This window comes from Pantherophis guttatus, chromosome 14, assembly GCF_059756535.1.
Source record: "Pantherophis guttatus breed Tessera chromosome 14, ASM5975653v1, whole genome shotgun sequence".
In the NCBI taxonomy this organism is placed as follows: Eukaryota; Metazoa; Chordata; class Lepidosauria; order Squamata; family Colubridae; genus Pantherophis; species Pantherophis guttatus.
This window is the reverse complement of record NC_142076.1, coordinates 445,077-466,657: the sequence shown is the minus strand read 5'-3', so window position 1 is coordinate 466,657 and position 21,581 is coordinate 445,077. Positions and strand designations below refer to the sequence as shown.

The 21,581-nt window shown below is 41.4% G+C and overlaps 1 protein-coding gene across 2 annotated transcripts in view; it reads left to right on the top strand.

Moving 5' to 3' along the window:
* Positions 1 to 3,550: 3,550 nt before the first annotated feature.
* LOC117667369 (uncharacterized) overlaps positions 3,551 to 21,581 on the top strand; it is a 79,941-nt gene continuing 61,910 nt past the window's right edge. Inside the window, exons 1-10 of one of the 2 annotated variants that reach the window (XM_087878701.1) lie at positions 3,551 to 3,644; positions 4,494 to 4,567; positions 6,232 to 6,263; positions 6,880 to 6,901; positions 7,009 to 7,036; positions 7,916 to 7,964; positions 9,064 to 9,222; positions 13,235 to 13,449; positions 14,316 to 14,419; positions 16,852 to 16,967. In XM_087878701.1, the coding sequence (XP_087734827.1) occupies positions 4,501 to 4,567; positions 6,232 to 6,263; positions 6,880 to 6,901; positions 7,009 to 7,036; positions 7,916 to 7,964; positions 9,064 to 9,222; positions 13,235 to 13,449; positions 14,316 to 14,419; positions 16,852 to 16,967 (792 nt within the window). In that variant the 5' untranslated portion in view covers positions 3,551 to 3,644; positions 4,494 to 4,500. Of the gene's footprint in view, positions 3,645 to 4,128; positions 4,568 to 6,231; positions 6,264 to 6,879; positions 6,902 to 7,008; positions 7,037 to 7,915; positions 7,965 to 9,063; positions 9,223 to 13,234; positions 13,450 to 14,315; positions 14,420 to 16,851; positions 16,968 to 21,581 lie in introns of those variants that run through there. The other variant, XM_087878700.1, reaches the window with a different exon arrangement.

The window sequence follows — 21,581 nt, the reverse complement described above, 5'->3', positions numbered from 1 at the left end:
TGCCACTCTTATTTCAGTTTGAAATAATTGTGTGAAACTAGTAAGGGACGCCTGGTGTAATGTAATGCTAGCACGGGAAATTGCTAAGTGTTTTCTTGGCTAAAAACTGTGGGATAAGAGATGCTACTTTTGTGACATTGCTCGGATGGCTCTTTTTTTTCCAGAAGTCAGAATGGGTGCTGTTTTCCACCTTTGCACCTTGTAGACCAAGCAGGAAAATAATCAAATAATTAAATTCCTGGAACTCAGGAAAAATTTCCTGACAGAGCAATTAATCAGTGGAACAGCTTGCCTCCTGGAGTTGTGGATGCTCCATCACTGGAGGTTTTCATGAAAAGTTTGGACAACCATTTGACCAGGATGCCTTAGACAGGGAGCTGGAGTAGAAGATCTCCAAGGTTCCTTTCAGCTTTATGATCCTCTCTTCCCCTCCCCTCCTGCTCTTTGGACTTTTTGATAAACTTTTGTTTGGAATTGACTAGAAATATAAATCTAATTCCTTAATGGGATGTTTTATGAATTGTAAGATGAGAGATCTATTTTGGGATAAAAATTCATGGTGACTTGTGAATTCAGCTGTGTTAACATTAGTTCCCACTGCATATTATCACCCAAAATTTCTAAATTTGCACTATTAACTGGGGCTATGAAATAATTTCTTAGTACATTTGAAAACATGATGTATGGTGATATTTTGTGCATTTATGACTTTTGTAAGATTTTGGAATACTTATTAATTATTGTTTTACATTTGTGAACATTGTCAAAATAAATAATGGTATGTACTATTTTAGAATCGCTGCCTGATTAGTCTTAGCCAAATGGAACCCTGTTTAACTGGTACTAGAAATAATAGGTGTAATGGGTTTGTTCAGTAAGGTGGATTTAAACTACTGTTGATTTCTGGTGATTTAGGTTTATAGCAGAGATTATTTCATTTATAGTCTTGAAACCATGATGTCATCAAGAATGTCATTACGCTCCAATTTTTTTTAAAAAAAATCATTCAGAATCTCACAAGATAATAAAACCCTGTCAATTTCTGGTGATAGAAGCTTTGAGCTTTCAGGCAGTTATGATATTCAAATTAAAAGTGATATATAAACATCTGAAAAACTCCATGGTGTGATCATTGGGAACCCATTACTATAATTTGTGGACTTTTGGCTGATGATTGGTTCCTGGGTACAATTTAAGGAACTGCTTCTCACCTATAAGCCCATTATGGCTCTGCTTCAGGATCCCCTCCTCCCACCAGTATTGGGCAGGCCTGTTAGGTCAAACAGAAACTACTATTGATCCCACACTTTCAGATGGAGACTGCCACAAGAAGGTGCATTGATGCTGCTGAACAGCCCCCTGGGAGATCAGAGCCTTTTTCAGAAACTTTTTAAAGACATAGTAGTTTTGAAAGCTTTCCCCCTGATTTTGTTATGCCATTTTTAACTTACATTTTTATCTTGGGGGTATTGTACTGTTTCTATGAATGTTGTACCATGGGTGTTCTACTTGGTTGTTATTGTCTTATTACAGCAGGATAGAAATGTGAGAAATAAATAAATTCCATACAGGCTTAGTGGAATGTGATGAATCAATCTATTATCTTCCCTGTGTCTTCTGGCAGGGTTGGGCTAAAGTTAGTCGCTAACTTTGCCCCAATCTGGAGATGGAGTAAAAATCTGAGGCAGGAAGCAAAAGGTTTTGGCCCGGGGCATCTGTAGCCCACAGCCAAGTAAGTCCCACAAGTGTTCAGTGCATTCCAGCACATGGGAAATGTTCTTAACACCTTTACTTCATGTTCTGGATATTTGCAATGTGCGTAGGATCTAAAGATAGATGCCTCTTGCATCAATTCCCACCTAGTTAGCTTCATGCCATTTCCTACACGTCAGAATCCATATTTGGAATCAGTTTCATTCAATCAATTGTTCTTTTTTTCTTTTCTTTTGCTTCCAGTATGGTAATATAGATGATCAAGTAAATAGATTTCCCTAGGGGGAGAGCCTTCTCTGTGGGGGCACCTACCATCTGGAATGAGCTCCCCCCGGAGATACGGAGGATCCCGGATCTGTGCTCCTTCCGCCGTGCTGTGAAGACCTTTTTATTCCATCAAGCGGGCTTGGCCTGATCTCTTCCCTTTTTAAATTTGTAAATTTTAATCTGTTTTTAAATTATTGGGGTATTTTAATTTGTCTGGGCCAAAAAGTTTAATTTGATTTTATCGGGTTTTTAAATTTTGTGTATTTATGTATTTTATTGTTGGCTGTTCACCGCCCTGAGTCCTTCGGGAGTAGGGCGGTATACAAATCAAATAAATAAAATAAAAATACTGCTTTACAGAAAAATTCAAGAAAATTGAGGCCACTTGTAAGCAGTGTTAGCTAATCTTCTGCAAAGAGAAGCCAACATGATCCAGAGAATGGCAGGGCATTCTAGGAGGGGCTGTCCAAGAATGAGGACATACTGGCCAGGCTGGAATTCCCTGAAGCCAAGATAAACCAGGCCAACCTGCTCTGAAACTGTTGAATATCTTTATTATCAGTAAGTAGATGAAAGTCAAGCAAAGAGAATGCAGACGTCAAAGGGTTAGCAAGTTTTAAGATAGTTTTACCTGTTTGCAGGTATAGACAAACAATTGGGACAAGCAGTAAAATGGTGCAGTATCTCTTTGCTAATGCTTCCCCTGCCCCCCCAAAAAAACACAAGAGTCACCAACCCTATTAAGTTAAGGGAGATTTTTTCTAATTTACAGGAACAGGCATTGCATCTAATCCTTCTCTTCTAAAATATTACTGCAAATTGTTAGGAACTTAAGAAGATTGATATTCCTGCTTCTCTTGGCCTCTGTTTTAACTGGCGTTTGCCAAAATCTCCACAGAATTTTGCTCTTAAGTATCGTAAAGGTTGGCTTCAGAACAGTTGAATCCCAAGAAACCTTTGAAATTGATGACACCTACAAAGCAATGCCTGATATATTCTTGCTGGGTCTTTGTCTAAATCACTGGAGGATAAACTAGATATCAGTACAAATTACATTTGGATTGCTTTTTGAACAAAACTTCACAAAATTTACAGTTCTCTTCATAAGGAACTTGACTATATTAACACTACAACTTCAAAAGGGAGCAAAGGTCCATTCAATGCCCCAATGTCCTTTTCATTCCAAAAGGCAGAAGAGAATTTTGCAATCCAAAGCTTGCTTTGGTATCCCCAAACTATATAGCATGTTCACCTCTATTGACTTTGACCATCTGACTAATATATGGTAGGTGTGACATTTGAATTTCCTCATTTCCTCATTTCCTTTTCAAAATGTGAGAAACTCCATGTTCCAAATGATGGATTTTGGAACCACTGATAAATAAGCATAAATACTGTTGATTGGGAGTTGTGCCTTTAAACGAGAGATGTCTATTTTGACATGGCTTCCACTAATATGCGGAGATTGCCTGAGTATTCAAAAGAGGGCTTATGGTCATCCTCCAACCATAATTTAGTCGTCTTCTGAAGCAACTGTGGAAATCTGATACCTGTCACGCCTCTTTCTTTCTGACGTCTCCCACCTTCAAGGGATAAGATCAGGATAATCCAGCAAAAACTTGTTCTTTAACGTACATCACGAGGACGTCAACTCCTGAATAGAGGTGGGTGAACCTTTATCTACAAGGATCCATTGACTGTATTTACTGTTTACAGTGCTATAATTTCCCTTTACCCGTTCTCTGTTTCCCAATTTTTTCTTTCCTTGTGTACATTTGGAGAGGTATCTTGTTTTTATCAAATAATTCAAAGCACAATAGAGCATTGTGAGGTAACAATTGCATTATAATAACTCTGAAATATGGGAACTGGGAAAAAAATAGTTAAGACATGAAGTCAGAATAGTAAAACCTGGATTGTGAAAAGTTTGGAATTTTCAAATGGTCCACTTAGTTTTGGCAATTGATTACTGGCATTCCTCATTTTTACCATATTCTTTGAGGAAATTTCCAAAACTTAACATTTGCCTCTAGAAATTTTTGCCCCAGGGTGTGTGAATTTGGGCCATCTGTGGATCCTGGTTATACATTTTATTGTTTAAACCAGACGCAAAGGATCAGGAAGTGAATGTATTCGTCCAGTTTGCTTTTCTAAAAAAAAAAACTATTAAAAATGGATTTCTGCTTGCTCTCTGTTTTGATGTCCTGTTGGCTTCACCTTCCTATATTGCCTTGAGCAAATTAGGAACCCTAACTTTGCCAGCCAGTCTATATGCCTGGGCTTTTGAGAGCGCTCTCTTGTGAAATGATTACTGAGCATGACCTGTCCCAAAGCATGAATGGATACACGGATGAGGTTGCTCGACCAGCATGCTGCTTTGTAAGGGGGTCGTTCACGGGGAGGGTAAAACATGTCAAGCTGCAACAACGTTTGCAACCTTTCCCTTCGAAACCTTTGAGATGCATTTTAAGAAACTTTAAATTGCACAACTGGTGGCTGTTTTCTTTTTACAGTGCCAGGATGAGACCCACCATGGCACAAGTGTGTCAGCCTTCATTCCTGTTTACAGCTTTTGTACTCTATATAGGTATGTCAGTGCTATTTTCCCCCCATGGGCGTCTACACTAACTCCTTTCCAGTAAGGTTGTGGCCACCTTTCGCCAAAACAGCTCAATTACAAAAGTTATGGCATCTTCCACATGGCTTCATCCCTTCTATAGATTATTTATTATTTATTTATGACATGTATTGGGCACCCATCTTCCTACAGGGTTACTCTGGGTGGCTTACAATCATAATATATATATATATATGTGTGTGTGTGTGTGTGTGTGTGTGTGTGTGTGTATACGCACTAAAAACAAAACCAACAAGTGCTACAATCCAATTACAGATGGGGAGGGGGGGCAGGGTGGGAGGGAGGGGGGATCTCTTGTTAATCACCTGATGCTCCTGCATTGGGCCCCAGGCCAACTGGCAGAGCCATGTCTTTAGGCCCTTACGAAAGGATAGGAGGGCTGGGGCCAGCCTCACATTGGCGATGGGGGGAGATGTTCCAGAGGGCAGGAGCAAGAGCAGAGAAGGCCCTCCTCCTGGACCCCGCCAGCCAGAATAATCAGGCTGATGGGACCTGCAGCATGCCTCCTCCCCTGGCCTGGAAAGGACAGGCCAATCCCAGTGGGATGACTGGTCCCTCAAGTAGCCTGGACCCATGCCATGAAGAGCTTTAAAGGTGATCACCAACACATTGGATTGCACCCAGAAGGAGACTGGCAGCCAATGCATTATGTTTAAATCTCAGAAACAGATATCTGGCCATTGTCTCATGCAGTTCCACTGGCTGCAAATTCTTGCAAGAAGGCAAATTTTTCTGGGAAGAAGATATTGTGCTGCACATCTACAGTTGTCTGTGTTTTCCCCAAATGTTCTCCTCACTGCAGCTTTTAAATTTAAATTTAAGGCAGTTCTTAGGCTAATGACAAAATGATTTCAATATTCAGAACTCCATTGTTTCTTGTTGGATTTTTGATTCCATTTAGACTTTCTCTTCTGGATATTTATTCAAAGAATTTCTCATCAGCTTTCCCTAATGTAGATCCCTATGGGTGTGCTAAGATTGGCAATCTCAGTAACCCAGCCTTCTAACTGGAGGGCACGAGTTTTGTCTCTTGAAGTCCTCATTTGTGTTGGGGATGGCCTGACTCTTTGACTGGAAGCTCCAGGGCTGAGTTGAGCCCCTTCTGTCCCCATGGCTGGGGCTATGCCACAGAAATCTCTGCCATGCTCAGATCTGTGAGGCCCTTTGAATCCGTCTTCCTTGCAAAGCTTCAGAGTCTGCAGAGGAGCAGTTTGCTTGTGTATACTTCGTCAGTTTTCACTGTTGAATGGAATACAGCATTTCCTGGAAATTTCTTATACATTTAAACCAAAAAAAAGCTGATCCCCCTCTCCTTCCCCCAATCTCCTCCACTCGGTACAACACAGAGAAGCAAAAGAATGCTGGCAAATAGAAGGCACGGCATAAGTTGATTTCCTCCGTGTTCAGGCGCACCTATTTGGGGAGAAGTGTGCAGTTCACAGGTAGAAGCAGGGGAGCTCATTTTTATTTTCTGACATGTCTGGGCACAAGGATGCGAGTCTGCGTGTCCACTTGAAAGCTCTTCCTGGTTGGAGGAATGATGAATCGGGGCCAAGTGGTCTGACTGGGAAAAGCCAAAGGCCCTTTCTAATGGCCTCCCTCTTGTTTTGCAGCCTTCTTCGTAGCCAGAGTGGAAGGTGCATCGGTAAGTTGCTTGTTTCTTGACACACTGAAGGTGCTGTCCTGCTCTTGTCAAAATTTGCAAGATAGTGGACTGGGCATTGCGATTGGTCTTTTGCATGCAACTCCTTGCAGATTTTAATCTCCTCCTCTGGGTGTCCTGGGAAAGAAGCTGTCACAAAATGATCAGGAACGGAGGTTTTCACCCATTTGTTGTATACTGTAGTACATATCCTTCCACAGTTGTGGGGCTTCAGATTTTGAGTTACTTTGTAATTCTCTTAAAGAAAAAAATGTCAAAAATTAACTTAGCTGCCTGACACTTAACTACAGATTCCTGGCAGGGGTGTGAATCACAAAAGGAGAAACAGCTCAACAAGGAGAGAAATGGTAGAGAATGGATGCCAAACATTTTAAAGCAAGGCTCCTATGTTTATAAATAGTCTCCCTGCCAGTTGTAAAGACTTGTATTAGCTTTATGGTAATGTTATGAATGAAGAAATAAAAATTAAATTAGTTTTTAAAAGTTAAAGGTTCATGATTATCACAGTTTGCAATAAACACTTCCACCACGATTGTGAATTCACTGACATTTGAAGGATCCAACATTAATTGCACTTTTGTACTTTTCTTTGTTTTAGTGTCCCGCTGCCAGGATTAATGGTACGTGCTATATTGCAATGCTTGGGGTTTGGCATTTTCCTAACAAGAATCCCTTTTTGGGGAGAAGCCTGCTAATTTTTTCTTTGTTCTTACTTTTATTTTTGCAGTTTCTGAAGTTTGTGAAGATGTAGAGAGGTATTTTTATAACCCAATTAACAAATTCCTGATGCTGGGAAGATTCTGAACAAAAGTGGAATTAGCGTAAAAGGGTAGTTCCTTGTCCACACTCAGGACTAACATTCTATTCTACAAATCTTTGTTCTTGAGCTTTGAATAATATTTTAATCTGCAAAAATGTCACTGTTTATTGCCATAGTGCCAAAAAAATTTTGTTTCTTGATTTCTATAGATCACATGAGGAACAGTTGGGAACTCAAGCTACTACATAATATGGCAGTTTGCAGAATGAAGTATAGTAGGGAAGCAAGTGGTTAGGTGCAAGGAAGACAATATTTTTGAGTGGATTTTTTACAAGTGAAAGAGCTAGAATGAAGGATGAGATATATCCGTGTTCTGCAATCCTGTAACTGTGGGACTGTACTCCCAATTGCTTCTGGAGGGAGCTACATTATATTAGGGAACATTTGAACATCTTTCTGCCCCGTATCTTCCTTTCTGTTGATAACAAAACCTGTCAACAGCCATAGAATAAAGGAAGACATAATTGTGGAAAAGCTCTGCAACTGCAAAGGAAACTCAGATTGTATCCGAAACGAGTTTAAAAATGGAAAGGGAGGATATTTTTTTCTAATCCAATAAGGAATAATCAGATAACACAAAGTTAGTAATGGAAAAAAACCCACCAAAACTTGAAAATTCTTTGGAAAATATTAACATTTTTGGCAGGATGGGTTTTTTTTTTAAGGCTGTGGGTGGGTCATATACCATGTCAGTTGCTGCAAAAATGGGCCAGCCTTATTGAATGTGTGGAATTAGGATGGCCTTCGCCACATTCTTGGGAGCCTTTTCTGGCATTGTCCTTCTATGCCCGTCTTTTTTCCGCTTTTCTTACAGAATTGATGTCAAAGTATCTGCCAACCTTACTCACCTCGTTTGTGACAATGTAAGTTCTCTAAACAGCCTTAGAGCCTGTTTAGATTAAGTAGATTAAGATGAGACTGGTGCAGGATTTTAATGAGAATGCTGCTTGTGTGCTCAGTTCACAAGAGTGTTGTGCCTTCAAGAACCTCTTTCAGGATTTGCCAGATCCTTGATCCAGGGCTAGAAGGGTGCTGCTGGAGGAAGGCTTTGCTGGTCTTTCATCAGCTAGGAGAGGTCAGGCCAGACTTGGCCAGCCCAACTCCTTCTCCAGTGCCCACTATTAGAAACCCTGGTCTTGGGGGTGATGGCACTTGAGGAAAACTGGACTATGCAGAGTACAGATTTAGAAGAGGGTGCCTCAAACACAAGTCATAAGGAGTCTACTTGTTTCGAGTTTGATATTTCCTCACTACCTTGGTGATTTTGGGGTGGATGGCTTAAAAAAGTCAAGATGGCACTCATGATTATACAGTCAAAATTCTGTGCCTTTTTCATGTGCACTGCAAGATGAAGATGTCAACCCTGTACACAACTACTGGCTAAAATCAAACCAAGCCATCCTTGTTAAAGAAATAAAAATAAAATTATCGCATCATTGGCTAGAGGGATTCCTTTAGGATAGCGGTCCCCAACCTTTCCAGCTTGGTGGGCCTGTGTGTGTGTGTGTGTGTTCGTGTGAGTGGCAGGTGCACGTGTGGATGCACAACTGTGGCATTTGCACGAGAGGTGGGCACTTGAACGCGAGCAGAGGGGGCTTGAGAGGGGGCTTGGGCTCATGCACAAAGCTCCATTCGTGCAAATGGAACTTTGTGAGCAGAAGCCCCCGCCACTTGCGCGGGTGGAGTTTCATGTGCACGTGCTTGCCCATTTCTCCTGTTGCCTGGTTTCCAACAGGCTGTGGCCCCAGGGTTGGGGACCCCTCCTGTTTTAGGAGAAAGTCTGTCCAATTTCATTCATGAAGATTTCAGAAAGTGAAAAGGACATCCATCAATATCTTGACAGGCAGCTAGATTAAAAAGTTGGCTTTAGTGTCTAATTCCCTGCCAGTTTGCTGTTACTGTGTCATTTTCAAACTGCTTTTGGACACCAATACTAATACTTTTTAAATCCTCTCTCCCTAGCTTCAGAATCTCAGTCACGTTAACAGTACCTTTATAATTCAAGCTTTGGAATTCACCCTGAGGAAAAAATATGACCTTCCACTCAATATAGTCAGAGTCCTTCTAAATCAAGTGAATGGGGAAGAGCTGATCAATGCCCTGGAGGAATTTAATGAAAAGGTAACACCACCACCCCCCCTTAAAGAAGAAAGTACTCTTGCTCTATGTTCATCACTACTTCAAGTAAAGATACAATGCCTGCATTCACACAATATGTGATTATTGCTTATGGTGTGATAGGTGAGAGCCAGTTTGGGCTGTGGCTAGAACCTTGGAGACCTTTGAGCTCCAGTCCCATTTTAGGGACGAGGCCAGAAATGCTCTCTCAGTGGCATGAAGGAAGCCATGGCAAAGCACGCTCCAAAGAAAACTGCAGGGGGATCCAGACAGTTGCCAGGAGCCATTACTGACTTGAAGGCACAAAAAGGGGAAGGGAATGGGAAGATAGGACTACCATTTGTAGCTGGGGTGAAATCCAAAAATTTTCCCTACCGGCTCTGTGGGCGTGGCTTGGTGGTCATGTGACCGGACAGGCGTGGACAACTTGACATCACTTATGTTACTCACTGTTAGAGCCAGGAGATGTCATCGATTGAGTAAAATGTGGTGAAACTCACTGAACAACGCTCTTGCTTAGCAACCAAAATTTTGGGCTCAATTGTCATAAATCAAGGACTAATCTCTGCCTTCCTCTGCATGGCAGCCTTGTCCTAGTAAACTCCTTCTCCTTTCTGGCAATTTTCCTCTCTGTTAGAGGCACCAAAATAATCCAGATGATGTAAGGTTTCCTGCTGCAGTAGGGGGTTGGACTAGATGACCTCCAGGAGCCCTTCCAGCCCTAGATTGCTTTGCTGTTTCAAAGCGTCTTCTGAAGCCACGTCTAGTGCCAGGGTTTGTGGTGCTTCCTTCCTCTTCTTTCTTTCTTTCTCTCTCTCTCCCTTCCTTCCTTCCTCTTTTTTTCTCTTTCTTTTTCTTTCTTTTTTTCTCTTTCTTTGTCTCTTTGTCTTCCTTTTTCTTTCTCACTTTCTTTGTCTCTTTTTCTTTCTTGTCTTTCTTTCTTCCTTCCTTCCTTCTTTCCTTTCTCTCCTTTCTCTTTCTTTTCTCTCTCTCTCTTTTTCTCTCTTTCTCTCCTCTCCCTTCCCTTCCTCCTTCAAAGGCTAGGAGAGTGAGACCACCCAAGACATGTGAGACGGGAGGCCCGAGAGAAAGCACTTGGGCTGGGCACACAGCCCTCCATGACGGAGCCCTTCCCAGGGAGTGAAGCAAGAACTTACTGATACTGATCCTAGTGGCGAGCTCCAGCCACAGCAGTGGCGGCAGAAGGAGAATTCCAAAGCAGTGGCAATAGTGGCGTTGGCGCAGCATCCTGGAACTCCCGGGGAGTTTTCCTGCATGGCTTTTGCAGTGGCTGGCATCAGCGGTGGCAGGGGCGACAGCGCTGTATCCTGGAACTCCCAGGGAGGTTTCCTGTGCAGCTTTTGCAGCAGGTGGCATCAGCGGTGGCAGCGATGCTCCAGGAGGGAGGCCCTTGGGGCCCTGGGAAAGCACACAGCAAGGAGTTGCCATTTTGGGTCCTCCCAGTCCGGAAAACACTGTGGGTGGCAGAGCACTTTCCCAATGGGAGTGAAGTCGGACCCAAAGCTAAATTTCACTGTGCTGCGAAAGACGCTTTCCCATTCCCAGCAGGGGAGAGAAGCAGCTGCTGACCCAGAAAGCACACGGAGGCGCTCCATGCCCAGGCCAGGCCCGCTTGCCTGCCTTCTCAAGCTGGCCATGGGGATGCCAAGAAGGCCGCATGGAAGGCAGGCAAGCATGTTGGGGCTGTGGGCCATTGGAAACGGAGTAGGGGAGGCCTTTGCAAGCGGGCCTGGCCACAGGGACCTCTGGGAAGGCCGCATAGAAGGTAGGGAAGCATGGCAGGGCTGTGGGCCGCGGGGAAGGGAGTACAAGAGGCAGGCTGGGACAGGGTGGGGGGCAGGGGCAGCTAGCTAGGCCGCGACTTGCAGGCTTACCTGGCAGGCAGATCAGGGCCGCTCAGTTGGGGTACAGTGCTTCAGGCAGGCAAGCTGCAGAGCAGAGACTGGGCGGGGCAGGGTGAGTGAGTGGTGACAAGGCGACCGGTTCGGGGGCGTGGCCAGCCAGTGGTCACTACCGGTTCGGCGACCCAGGCCAAATGTCTGGTACTGGTTCACCCGAACTGGTCGGATTTCACCCCTGGTTTGTAAGCATCTAATATATGGAGGGACTGTTTGGTTAAATTCTTAGTTGACTGATAAGCTTGATACCCTCCGGATAGTGTTGGATTACAGTTCACATAATTCTCAACCAAAATAATACAAAAAGAATTAAGTAATTAAGCGAAAACTTAATTTTCTGTGGTGTAAGAAAAGAAATGGACTATCTCAAAACTGCAAATGTAAAGCAGAGTCATGTTTCATTATTAGGTTTATTTGGGAAAAGGGCAGTTAGTCCTTCAGCTCTGCAATCAGAGAAAGGGAGTTCAGGCAACTTCCAGAGCCTTGCTGAATCCACTCATAAACGAGAGCGGGAGTTTTGCGTATTCCATTCCCAAGATTCTGTATCCTACCTCCTTGTTTCTTGACACTGAGCAATAGCTCACACTCTGCTGTTAGGGAAGCAGGTTGTGAGTTTACTGATGAATGATGGGTAAGGAACCGATAAAGCTCCCTGTGCTTCATGGAAGTGAGGGCAGCCTTCTACAAATAGCCCATGTGGCCTGGGTCTAAGAGAAGTTTTCCTCCAACATATCTGGGAGGTCCAGAACGCTTGGGAGGGTGGTTTTTTTATTGACTTCATCTTTACAAGGTTTATTCTTCACCCTCTGATATTCCCAGTGGGATATTTCAGTTGGGGCTGCTGACCTGCGGGGTAGACAGTCCCATGTATCTACAGCAAGGGGCAGATGAAGGGCCCATGACTTTTTTTTTTTTTTAATTTGATTTATATGCCGCCCTTCTCCGGAGACTCAGGGCGGCTTACAATGCGCTAAGCAATAGCCTTCATTCTTTTGTATATTTTATACAAAGTCAGCTTATTGCCCCCACAAACTGGGTCCTCATTTCACCTACCTTAGAAAGGATGGAAGGCTGAGTCAACCTTGAGCCTTGGCGAGATTCGAACCAGCAGAAATTGCAGGCAGCTGTGTTAATGACAGGGTGCACTAAACCACTGTACTATCAAGGCTCTTTTGTGCTGTTGCTTCTCACATAAGCCAAGCTCCTGGTCCCAGGCTTCTACAGCCTCTCACAATTTGGGCTACACACCTGCCTATTCCAATTGCCAAATTGCGAACCCCATGACTGCCTCTTGTTTTTCAGGTTTTGGGAAAATTGAGAAGGAAAAGGTGAAAGGAGGTGTTAATTTAATTACACCCCTCCCCCCATTTATCATGCTTCCCCCTCATGTCACCTCTTTATTTATTTTTATTTATTTATTTATTTTGTCAAATACATATTAGATAATATATATAAGTATAAGCATGAATTGAATACATAAAATGAATACAATAAAAGGGAACATTAGGACAGGGACGGTAGGCACGCTTTTTGGAGACTGCTGTGATGTGGGAAGAATTTAGAGAACTTATGACTAAAGAATTGCCTTCCTGCTTCTCTGACAGTCTTTATGACAATTTGCCCAGTGGTCTTCCAAAAGTGGGAATAAGATGAGGTTCTTTAGCCAATAGGTAACAGGTAACAGGTAGTTAGGCAGGTTAACTGGGCAATGCCCCACTCATAGGTGAACTACTGCACCTGATCTGTGGGCACCTTCTGGGAGGCACATCCATGTGGTGTACATCTGCTATTTTGTCTCCTCTCAAGGAGAACAGTTGCCAGGGATTTTTTTTTCCTGGTGGGTGACACAAGGATCCCCTAGCAGTTGCTTTCCTGAAGTTGTTTCACATTAGATGCGTGAGGACACCCCCGGCCCCTGAGTGAGACAGAACTGGCTTGGCAAGAAGTGCCGGCAGACTTTTGGTTGCCTCAAGGCACTTCGGTCATGAATGGAAGGCCTCCTCGACTTCCAACTATTCTCAATGTTCTCTGAGTTCATTATAAAACTCTTTTCCTTAGGATGCAATTTCTCTGCAACTCTCATATCTCCTCCCCAGATTGTGAACTCTTCCCTAATTTCCAATCAAGCGAAAACTGCCATAATGCAGGCTTTGTGGGATGAGAAGCTAAGAAACGAAGATCACTTCAACGAGACTGCCTTTGTGATGTCCTGGTTCCAGAAAAGACTTCGCCCTTTTATCTCAGGAATTTCACCAGAGATGCTCCAGTGTCTTCACAATGAGTCCATGCAGTGTGAGCAATACCAGGCAATGTATGTAGTGGGACTATTAATCTTTTCTTCAGTTATGACTGTTCAGTTATCCCCAGGACTGCATAACACCTGCTAGCATGTCTACCGGAGAAAAATATTGTCAATTCTCAAACTTCAATTATTTTGAAATTTTGATTTTCCTATGGCCAGCAAATAGCTGTCTGAATATTAGGTGTATAGAAAAATTTATATGCAAATGTTTCATTTTAGCTCCAACATTAACTTTCTAGCTCTACAAAGACTGTGTTGAATTACATATGTGGGTGCAGTAGTTTTCAATAATAACTTACATTGGTTCAGACCATGTGTATATCTGTCTATTTTATCCATTTAGTAAAGAGTTTCTTAATTTTGAGAATTTCTAGTTATCTGTACTTTAGTTCCTAAGATATTACTATACTTGTTGGGGAATTCTGAGAATTGGAATTCACATATCTGAAACCCTCACTCAAGGTCATGAAGCAAGGCTGCAGTCTGTGCTGAATATTTTTGTGGTATTCTCCAGAACATATTTAAGAGATCTTTCTATCTCTTCCTATCAAGCCTGTCTAACAAGAGTTTTATTTGAAATGGTTAGGCATTGTTCTTTAGAAGTAAGGTGGACACCATAGCTCAAGCTTCTCCAAGCTGGTGCCCTCTGGATATTTTGGGAGTGCAGTTGCTAGAATTCCCAGCCAACATGGCTGCATCAAGTTGGGAAAAAGCCACAGATGACATCTGAAGGACTCCAGATTGGAGTATGCTAGTCCTATAAAACAGTAAATATTTAACTTTGCCTCAGAATATTTTTCTTCCTTCCTCTTTATCCTGGTCTTCATTTTTCTATCTATCTCTTCTCTTTTCCGAACCACACTTCTGTTTTTCAGTGTTAAAGGATTAGATGCAGAATTTATGAAGATGAATCATCACATCCAATATGAAGTTTTCCACTCGTTCCAACTTCCTTATTTAAGGGGATTGAATGCTAGTGGTAAGAGAACAATGGTTATATATCAGGGTGTGGTCTCTTGGTGGCTGATCTGAAGTACACTGCAGTGTAGTCACTGGGCTGGGCCAAATGTTGGGCAATTGCAAGTTAATCTAGGGCCTTTATTTTCCTACTCCTGGTTGTGGGGTGGGAAACTAATTCCCCAGGAGTTCTAAGTAAAAAGATGAAACAATCAGGATATACAATGATAAAACAATATTCCCAGGACCTCTAGAATGCTTGCAATAACTCTTATTTATTTACTATTTATTTAATTATAAAAGTTGCTTGCCTCCCATCTTGTATTCAGTGACTCTGGATGGCTTACAACATAAAGTCTGATGTGAAGGTCACTCCTTTCATTCAATATTAGCTCTAATTTGGTGGGAATCCATGTTTCCCCTCCTCTTCCCACAGAGTTAGACCCCATGGAGTACAGGGAACCCTCAGTCCTTGTGCTGATTGGTCATCCAGAGCACCTGGGGTGGGGCAGGGGGGACAATGTAATCAAACTCCACCCCTTTTATGAGTGGGGCTTCAGCAATACCATCTTGATTTCACCGACCTCATTTTGCCCACGTAGAATGAGCATGACAATCCAGGTTCCTAGTCAACAAATTAACAGAGTTGGAAGGGACCTTGTAGGTCCAACCCCCTCCTAAGTAGGAGACCCCACATCATTTCTGACAGATGGCAGTCAAGTCTCTTCTTGAAAGCTTGTAGTGATGAAGTTCCCACAACTTCTGAAGGCAACTTCCCACCAGCCAATACGCTCTCACAGAGAGGGCCTCCTCAGGGTGCCGTCGGTCAAGCAATGTCGGCTGGCGGCCCCCAGGGGGAGGGCCTTCTCTGTGGGAGCACCCGCCCTCTGGAACGAGCTACCTCCCGGAATACGGCTGATTCCGAATCTCCACACTTTCCGTAAGGCCCTGAAGACGTTTTTATTTCAGCAAACCGGCCTGGCCTGAATAGGTTTTATGGGTTAGTTTTTTAATTGTATTGCTAGGGGTTTTAAATTGGGGCGGCCATTTAATTTAATTTATTTTTAATTATTTTAACTTTTATATTGCATGTTATTTTAATTCTCGGCTGTTCACCGCCCTGAGTCCCTTCGGGGAGAAGGGTGGGATATAAATTTAATAAATAAATAAATAAATAAATAAACTTCTGTTCCACTAGTTGATTGTTCTCACTGTCAGAAAATTCTTCCGTATTTCCAGGTTGAATCTCTCCTTGTTCCGTTTCCATCCTTTCTTCCTCATCTGGCCTTCAGGTGTCTTGGGAAATAGCTTGACCCCCTTCCTCCTCTCTGTGGCAGCCCCTCAAATCTTGGAATATTGCTATCATGTCTCCCCTGGTCCTTCTCTTCACTAGACCAGCCAGGCCCAGTTCCTCAACCGTTCATCATATGTTTTAGTCTCCTCTTTCCATACGCTGGCTGGATTACTCAAAATGTTTAAATCAGTTTAGCTAGACCCATTCATATCATGTGCACTAAGGAAATTGTGAGTTCACACAACTCACTAAGCCACAAACTGCCAAATCACAGCTGATGCAAACCCAGCCATTGTTATTTAAATATTCCATTAAATGAATGCCCCCCCCCCAACTTCACCCCCTCTAAATGTCCTGGACTGCAAATGGAATCCCATCCTCAGTAATCTATTTTGACTTGGGGTAATTGAAATTCTGATGCGTTTGGAAATATTTTTTTGCCTTTTAGGTATTTTAACTTTTGTTAAATTTGCTTCCTTTATCTCTCCCCCCCCCCACTTTTAATATATACTAACAGTAAAGTGGACAATTTAAGTTGCAAGTTTAAGATTGAAACCATTATCATATAACTAGTACTTTGATGTGTCTTGCAGTACTTACTAGTACTTTGATGTGACTTTTGTTAATGTTATGTTTACGTTTGGATGAAAAAAAAACCTCAAATAATTTTATGTTTGTAATATTATCATCCCAAGTTATAATCAATATTGACATTTTTTCTGTTAAGCTCCTTCTCCAGTGGATCACATTTTGTCAGAGTTATCTGCTATGACCTGTCCGTCTTGGGTGGCCCTGCACAGCATAGCTCATAGCTTCATTGAGCTATGTGAGCCCCTTCGCCATGACAAGGCAGTAATCCATGAAGGGGAAGCACATTAAGCTATCTTAATAATAGAATGTTAATAATTACTAATCCTATCTTATAAACATCACCATATTAAAACAGTACAACATCTCAAGATTTATGAAAATATAATAAAAAGGGAAAAATAAAATTCAGGAGAAGAGAATAGGGACAGAGAAAGAAAAGAAAATATTAAATTGGAGATTTGAAGTGGGTGCAGGGATCTTTAAAATGCAAGACTTTGTACTTCCACACCATCCTAGTTCTTTTAGAGCATCTTTATAACCTAATCTTATTGCCAACTGTTTAATTGCAGGATCAGCTTGCACAAAGAACCTCAACAGCACCTCGTGGCTATTGGTCAATTTTGCACGTTTCAGTCGATATGCCAAGTATCAAGAATTTCTTTCTTTGAATTCCAGGTTCAGTGGTGTAAGTAATTGATTCAGTCTTTATAGGGAGGGAGGGGTACTAAACACTTCTTGGCTAGTTAAGTTTCCTAAGTCTTACTGTATTTGATCAGCTTTGATTTGTATCAAACATTTCCTTGTTTTTGCATGTTTTTGCATTGTTTTTTGGTGATATTTATAGATGTTTATTTCATATTATTGTGTTATAATAAGACAACTAAAGGATCTGTAATAAAGATGTATTGAAAAAATGTTTGTAGGAAAGAGAATTAAAATAATAACCGGGTCTATCTGCAAGTGGCCTCTGACCAGAGTAGCAATGAAAAAGCAATGAGCTTAGAGATGCATTGTTTCTATAGAGCAGTTGCTAATGGAGGGGGACAGGAGAGCTACCTAGGAGCTTTCCACAGTAATCTGGGTGAAGGAAGCTGAACTTGGTGGAACTTTCTTAGTCTCATCTGACAATACTCACTTAGTAGATTTGATGATGTTCAGAAAGCCTATTCAGTTTGGTTATACTGCTAGTCTGAAATGTGATCTGTTCCATCAGTTGCTTCTTCTTGGAGACTGCAAGGGACTCAAAAGGCCAGGCTTCAAATCCATCACATTGCCTGTGGGACAATAGCATAGTAGAATGCATTTAGGATCAGTCCCAGAACTTCTCAGCTGCTTTGTAGGAGGAGATTGATTGTAGTTTACCAAATGGGAGAAATGTTTATGGCCAGGAGTCTGATGATAGGGTTAGGGTTAGGGTTTCTGTCTATGTTTCTGTCCCCAAACAAAACTAAATGGTTTAGCACATTGTGATAATTCGGCTTCTATTGTATGAATGAGTGCATCATGTCCCACTGGGAAAAAACATAGAAGCCAAAGGTAGTCATCACATGAATATGAGCAACAGATGGTGGGTTTGGAGGAAAGGACAGGCAATCTGAGACACAAATAAACAGAGACAAATGTACCTTTAAAAAAAAGTGAAAAATCAGATGAGAAAGCCGATCAACAAAAACTTTCCATTGTTATTCCTACGAGGAAGCTAGTGAGTGCTATTTCAAGAATTGGTGAAGCTGGGACTTCCGGTCGGCACCGCAGGCTTCGTGGACGGTCTCCTTAGACCGCCAGCCTCATGACTTCGTAAAAGCTGCTTTTACAGCGCAAATCGGCTGTCTGGCGGCTGAAAAACCTCCCCTTCGGGAAAAGAAGGAGAGGAGAGCCGGTGGGTGAGAGTAGAGCTCCCTAAAAGTCCTCTGGAATAATTCCAGAGGCTTGGAGGGTGAGAGCTCCCCAGTCAGCCCGTCAAGAAGCTCCGAATCCGGGACAACTCTGTGTAAGCAGATCTAGAAGCTGCGTCCGGTCCTGCTGTTAAAAAGTGAGTCTGATTGATTACAAGCGCAGGCAGAGCGGAAACAGGAGAACAAGCCTTAAAAGTAACAGAGCTTAACTCTGGATTTACTTTGTTTCAAACTGAATTTCTTTGAGCTGGAGGCTGAAGATGGCGTCTTTGTTATGGTTTTGAAAGTGAAAGTCAGAAACGAAAGTGCTTATTGAGAACTTTGCATTGTAAGAGTGGATTAAAGCTGCTGGGAAGTGAGAACTTGTGGAGAAAAGACTATTTTGCCTGATAAATTAGAGACTATAAATTACAAGCATTTTAAAGTTGTTCAAGGGACTTTGTGGCTTTGAAAAAAAAAAGATCTTTTTAAAAAGGAAAAAAAAAGATGGCTTCTAAACAAGTTAAGCTAGGAGTTGTTAAAGGAGGGGGAGGTTCTCCAGTTGTGTCAGTGGTGACACAGAAAGCACAACTTCCGGCTTATTCACAGAGTCAGGAGGCTGCTCTTAATGATTTCAAAGAATTTATGAAAGAAGCCATGAATAATCAAGCAACAGCAATGAAAGAAGCCATGAATAATCAAGCCAGAGCAATGAATAACTTAACAGTACTTGTGGAAGGGAAATTAAAGAAAGTTGAGGAGGATATAAAGTTAATTAAAGAAGTGTTTGCAATAAAACACGATGAAATAAGAGATGATATTGTTTATGCAGTATCAGGATTGTCAAAACTTGTTATTCAGCTGGATGAGAAAGTGGAAGAAATTAATGAAGCCAATTTAAATTTGGAAAGCAAAATGGGAGATGTCATGACCAAAATAGAGAAAGTGGATGATGAATTGGTAATGTTACAATACAGGTCCATGGAATTTGCTTTGCGATTGAGAGGCCTGAAAGAAAACAGCAAAGAAAATTTAAAGGATATTTGTGCTGATGCTATTGCAGAGATAATTAAAGAAAGACCAGAAGATGTGGCAACCCGAATTGATAAAATCTACAGGGTTAACTCCTGGCTGGCAAGACAAAGACAGCTGCCAAGAGATGTGGTGATTTATTTCACAACTAGGAGGATCAGAAATAATATTTTACAAGCTTCCTACAAGAATAAGGTACAGGTGGCTGGGCAAGAAGTGGTGGTTTTGAAAGAGATCCCTCCAAAGATGTTGAGAAGTAGAAAGGACTTTGGCTTTTTGGTAAATGAGCTGAGAAATCAACAAGTGGCATACAGATGGGACGTTCCAACTGGTCTAATAGTGACTTATAGTGGAGAAAGATACCGGTTAAACACAGTTTGGAAGGCAAAAGATTTCTATGTCAATGTTTTAAAGGCTGGATACCCACCCTCACCGGGGTGGGGGGAGGCAGAAAGAAAATGGAGATGATACAACAAGAAAAAGATGGAAAGCAGATACAAATTTATGCTGAAGTTGCAGCTGGAGGAATCATCATGGAAGAAGATCTGGATCTTGGGGGCTTACCCCCAACTCTGGAACCATCTAAGAAGGGAGAGCTGAAAGTACAACGACTGACCCGATCAACTTATAAACTTCAAGAACAACAGTTAAAAATGCAACAATCTCAAGATCTATCTCAAGAAGTTCAGAAAATAGAAGCAGTGGGGGGGGGGCTAGGCCGAAGAGTAAGGTGGAGGAGGAGCTTCAGCTGATGCTCATGCGGCTTCGAAAAGCTAAAGATGGCAACTAAATTTCTATCTTGGAATGTTAATGGCCTAAATTCACCACAAAAAAGAAAAAAAGTATTTCATTACTTGAAACAATTTAACAATGATGTTATTTGTCTGCAAGAAGCACATATTAGGTTATTAGACCAAAAATATTTGATAAATTCAAGATTAGGTATACACTTTGTGGCATCAGCGCCAGAGAAGAAAAATGGGTTAGTTATATATGTAAAGAAAGGATTATCAGCTAATTTAATCGAGGCAGATGATCAAGGAAGATACATTGCAATTGAATTATTAACACAGACTGGAAAAATGCTTTTAATTGGAATATATGCCCCTAATCAGCAACTAGACAAGTTTTATAAATTTTTACACACTAAAATAATACAATGGGATTATAAATCTTTTATATTAATGGGTGACTGGAATGGAGTAATAGACACACAGAAAGATAAAAAAAGCTTATCAAAGATTTCAACATGTGCAAAATTACCTAAATCTTTTTTTGATATGATGGAAGATATAGAACTGAGAGATATTTGGAGAGAACGCAATGTGGAGGAAAGAGACTTCACTTTCTTTTCTGATAGACATCAATCCTTCTCCAGGATTGATTTTATACTAACCACAAATGATTTTATTTCTAGGGTGAAGAAGACGAAGATATGTCCAAGAATTTTAACTGATCATAGTCCGGTTTGGGTGGAATTTGAACAGGAGAGGGGAGAAAGGAGGTCTTGGAGGTTAAATGAAAATTTATTTAGATATGAAGAAAATGTGAAAGAGCTTAAAAAACAAATGAAAGAATTTTTTGCTATTAATATGAACAAGGGTACCTCTATGGAAATGGTTTGGGATGCTAGTAAGGCTTATATGAGGGGGTACGTTAATACATATGAATAATAAACATAGACTAAAACAACAAAAGAAGCGGAAAGAGATAGAGGAAGAAATAAAAAAGAAAGAACAATTACTTATACTTAATCCAGGAGATAAAAAGGTAAAAGAAACAATAAATATATTACGAGGGCAATTTAATATGTTAATGGCTGATCAGGTGGCAACTAGCTTACAATTTGCTAAACATAATACATTTTGTAATGCCAATAAACCAGGTAGGTGGTTGGCCTACATGCTGAGGAAAAAGCAGAAATCACGAGTCATTGGTAAAATAGAATTTAGAGGTAAGGAAGTTTACCAACAGAATATGATCAAAAAGGCTTTTTTAGAATTTTATACAAAGTTATATGCTAGTGACTCAATACAAGGTGTAGATATAGATAGATACTTAAAGGAAGGGAATATTCCGGAATTAACGTTGGAACAGAGGGAAGGATTGAATCAACCAATAACTTTTGAGGAGATCATTGCTGCAATTAAGCAGTTAAAAACAGGGAAAGCTCCGGGAACAGATGGATTAACAGCTGTTTATTATAAGAATTTACAGTTTGAAATGGTAGAACCGCTTAGAGCTTTATTTTGTAAAATTCAATTAGGGGGAGGAGTTCCACCCTCTTGGAGAACAGCTTTTGTTTCACTGATTCCGAAGGAAGATCAAAATTGTATCAAACCTGAAAATTTTAGGCCAATTTCACTTTTGAACACTGATTATAAAATTTTTGC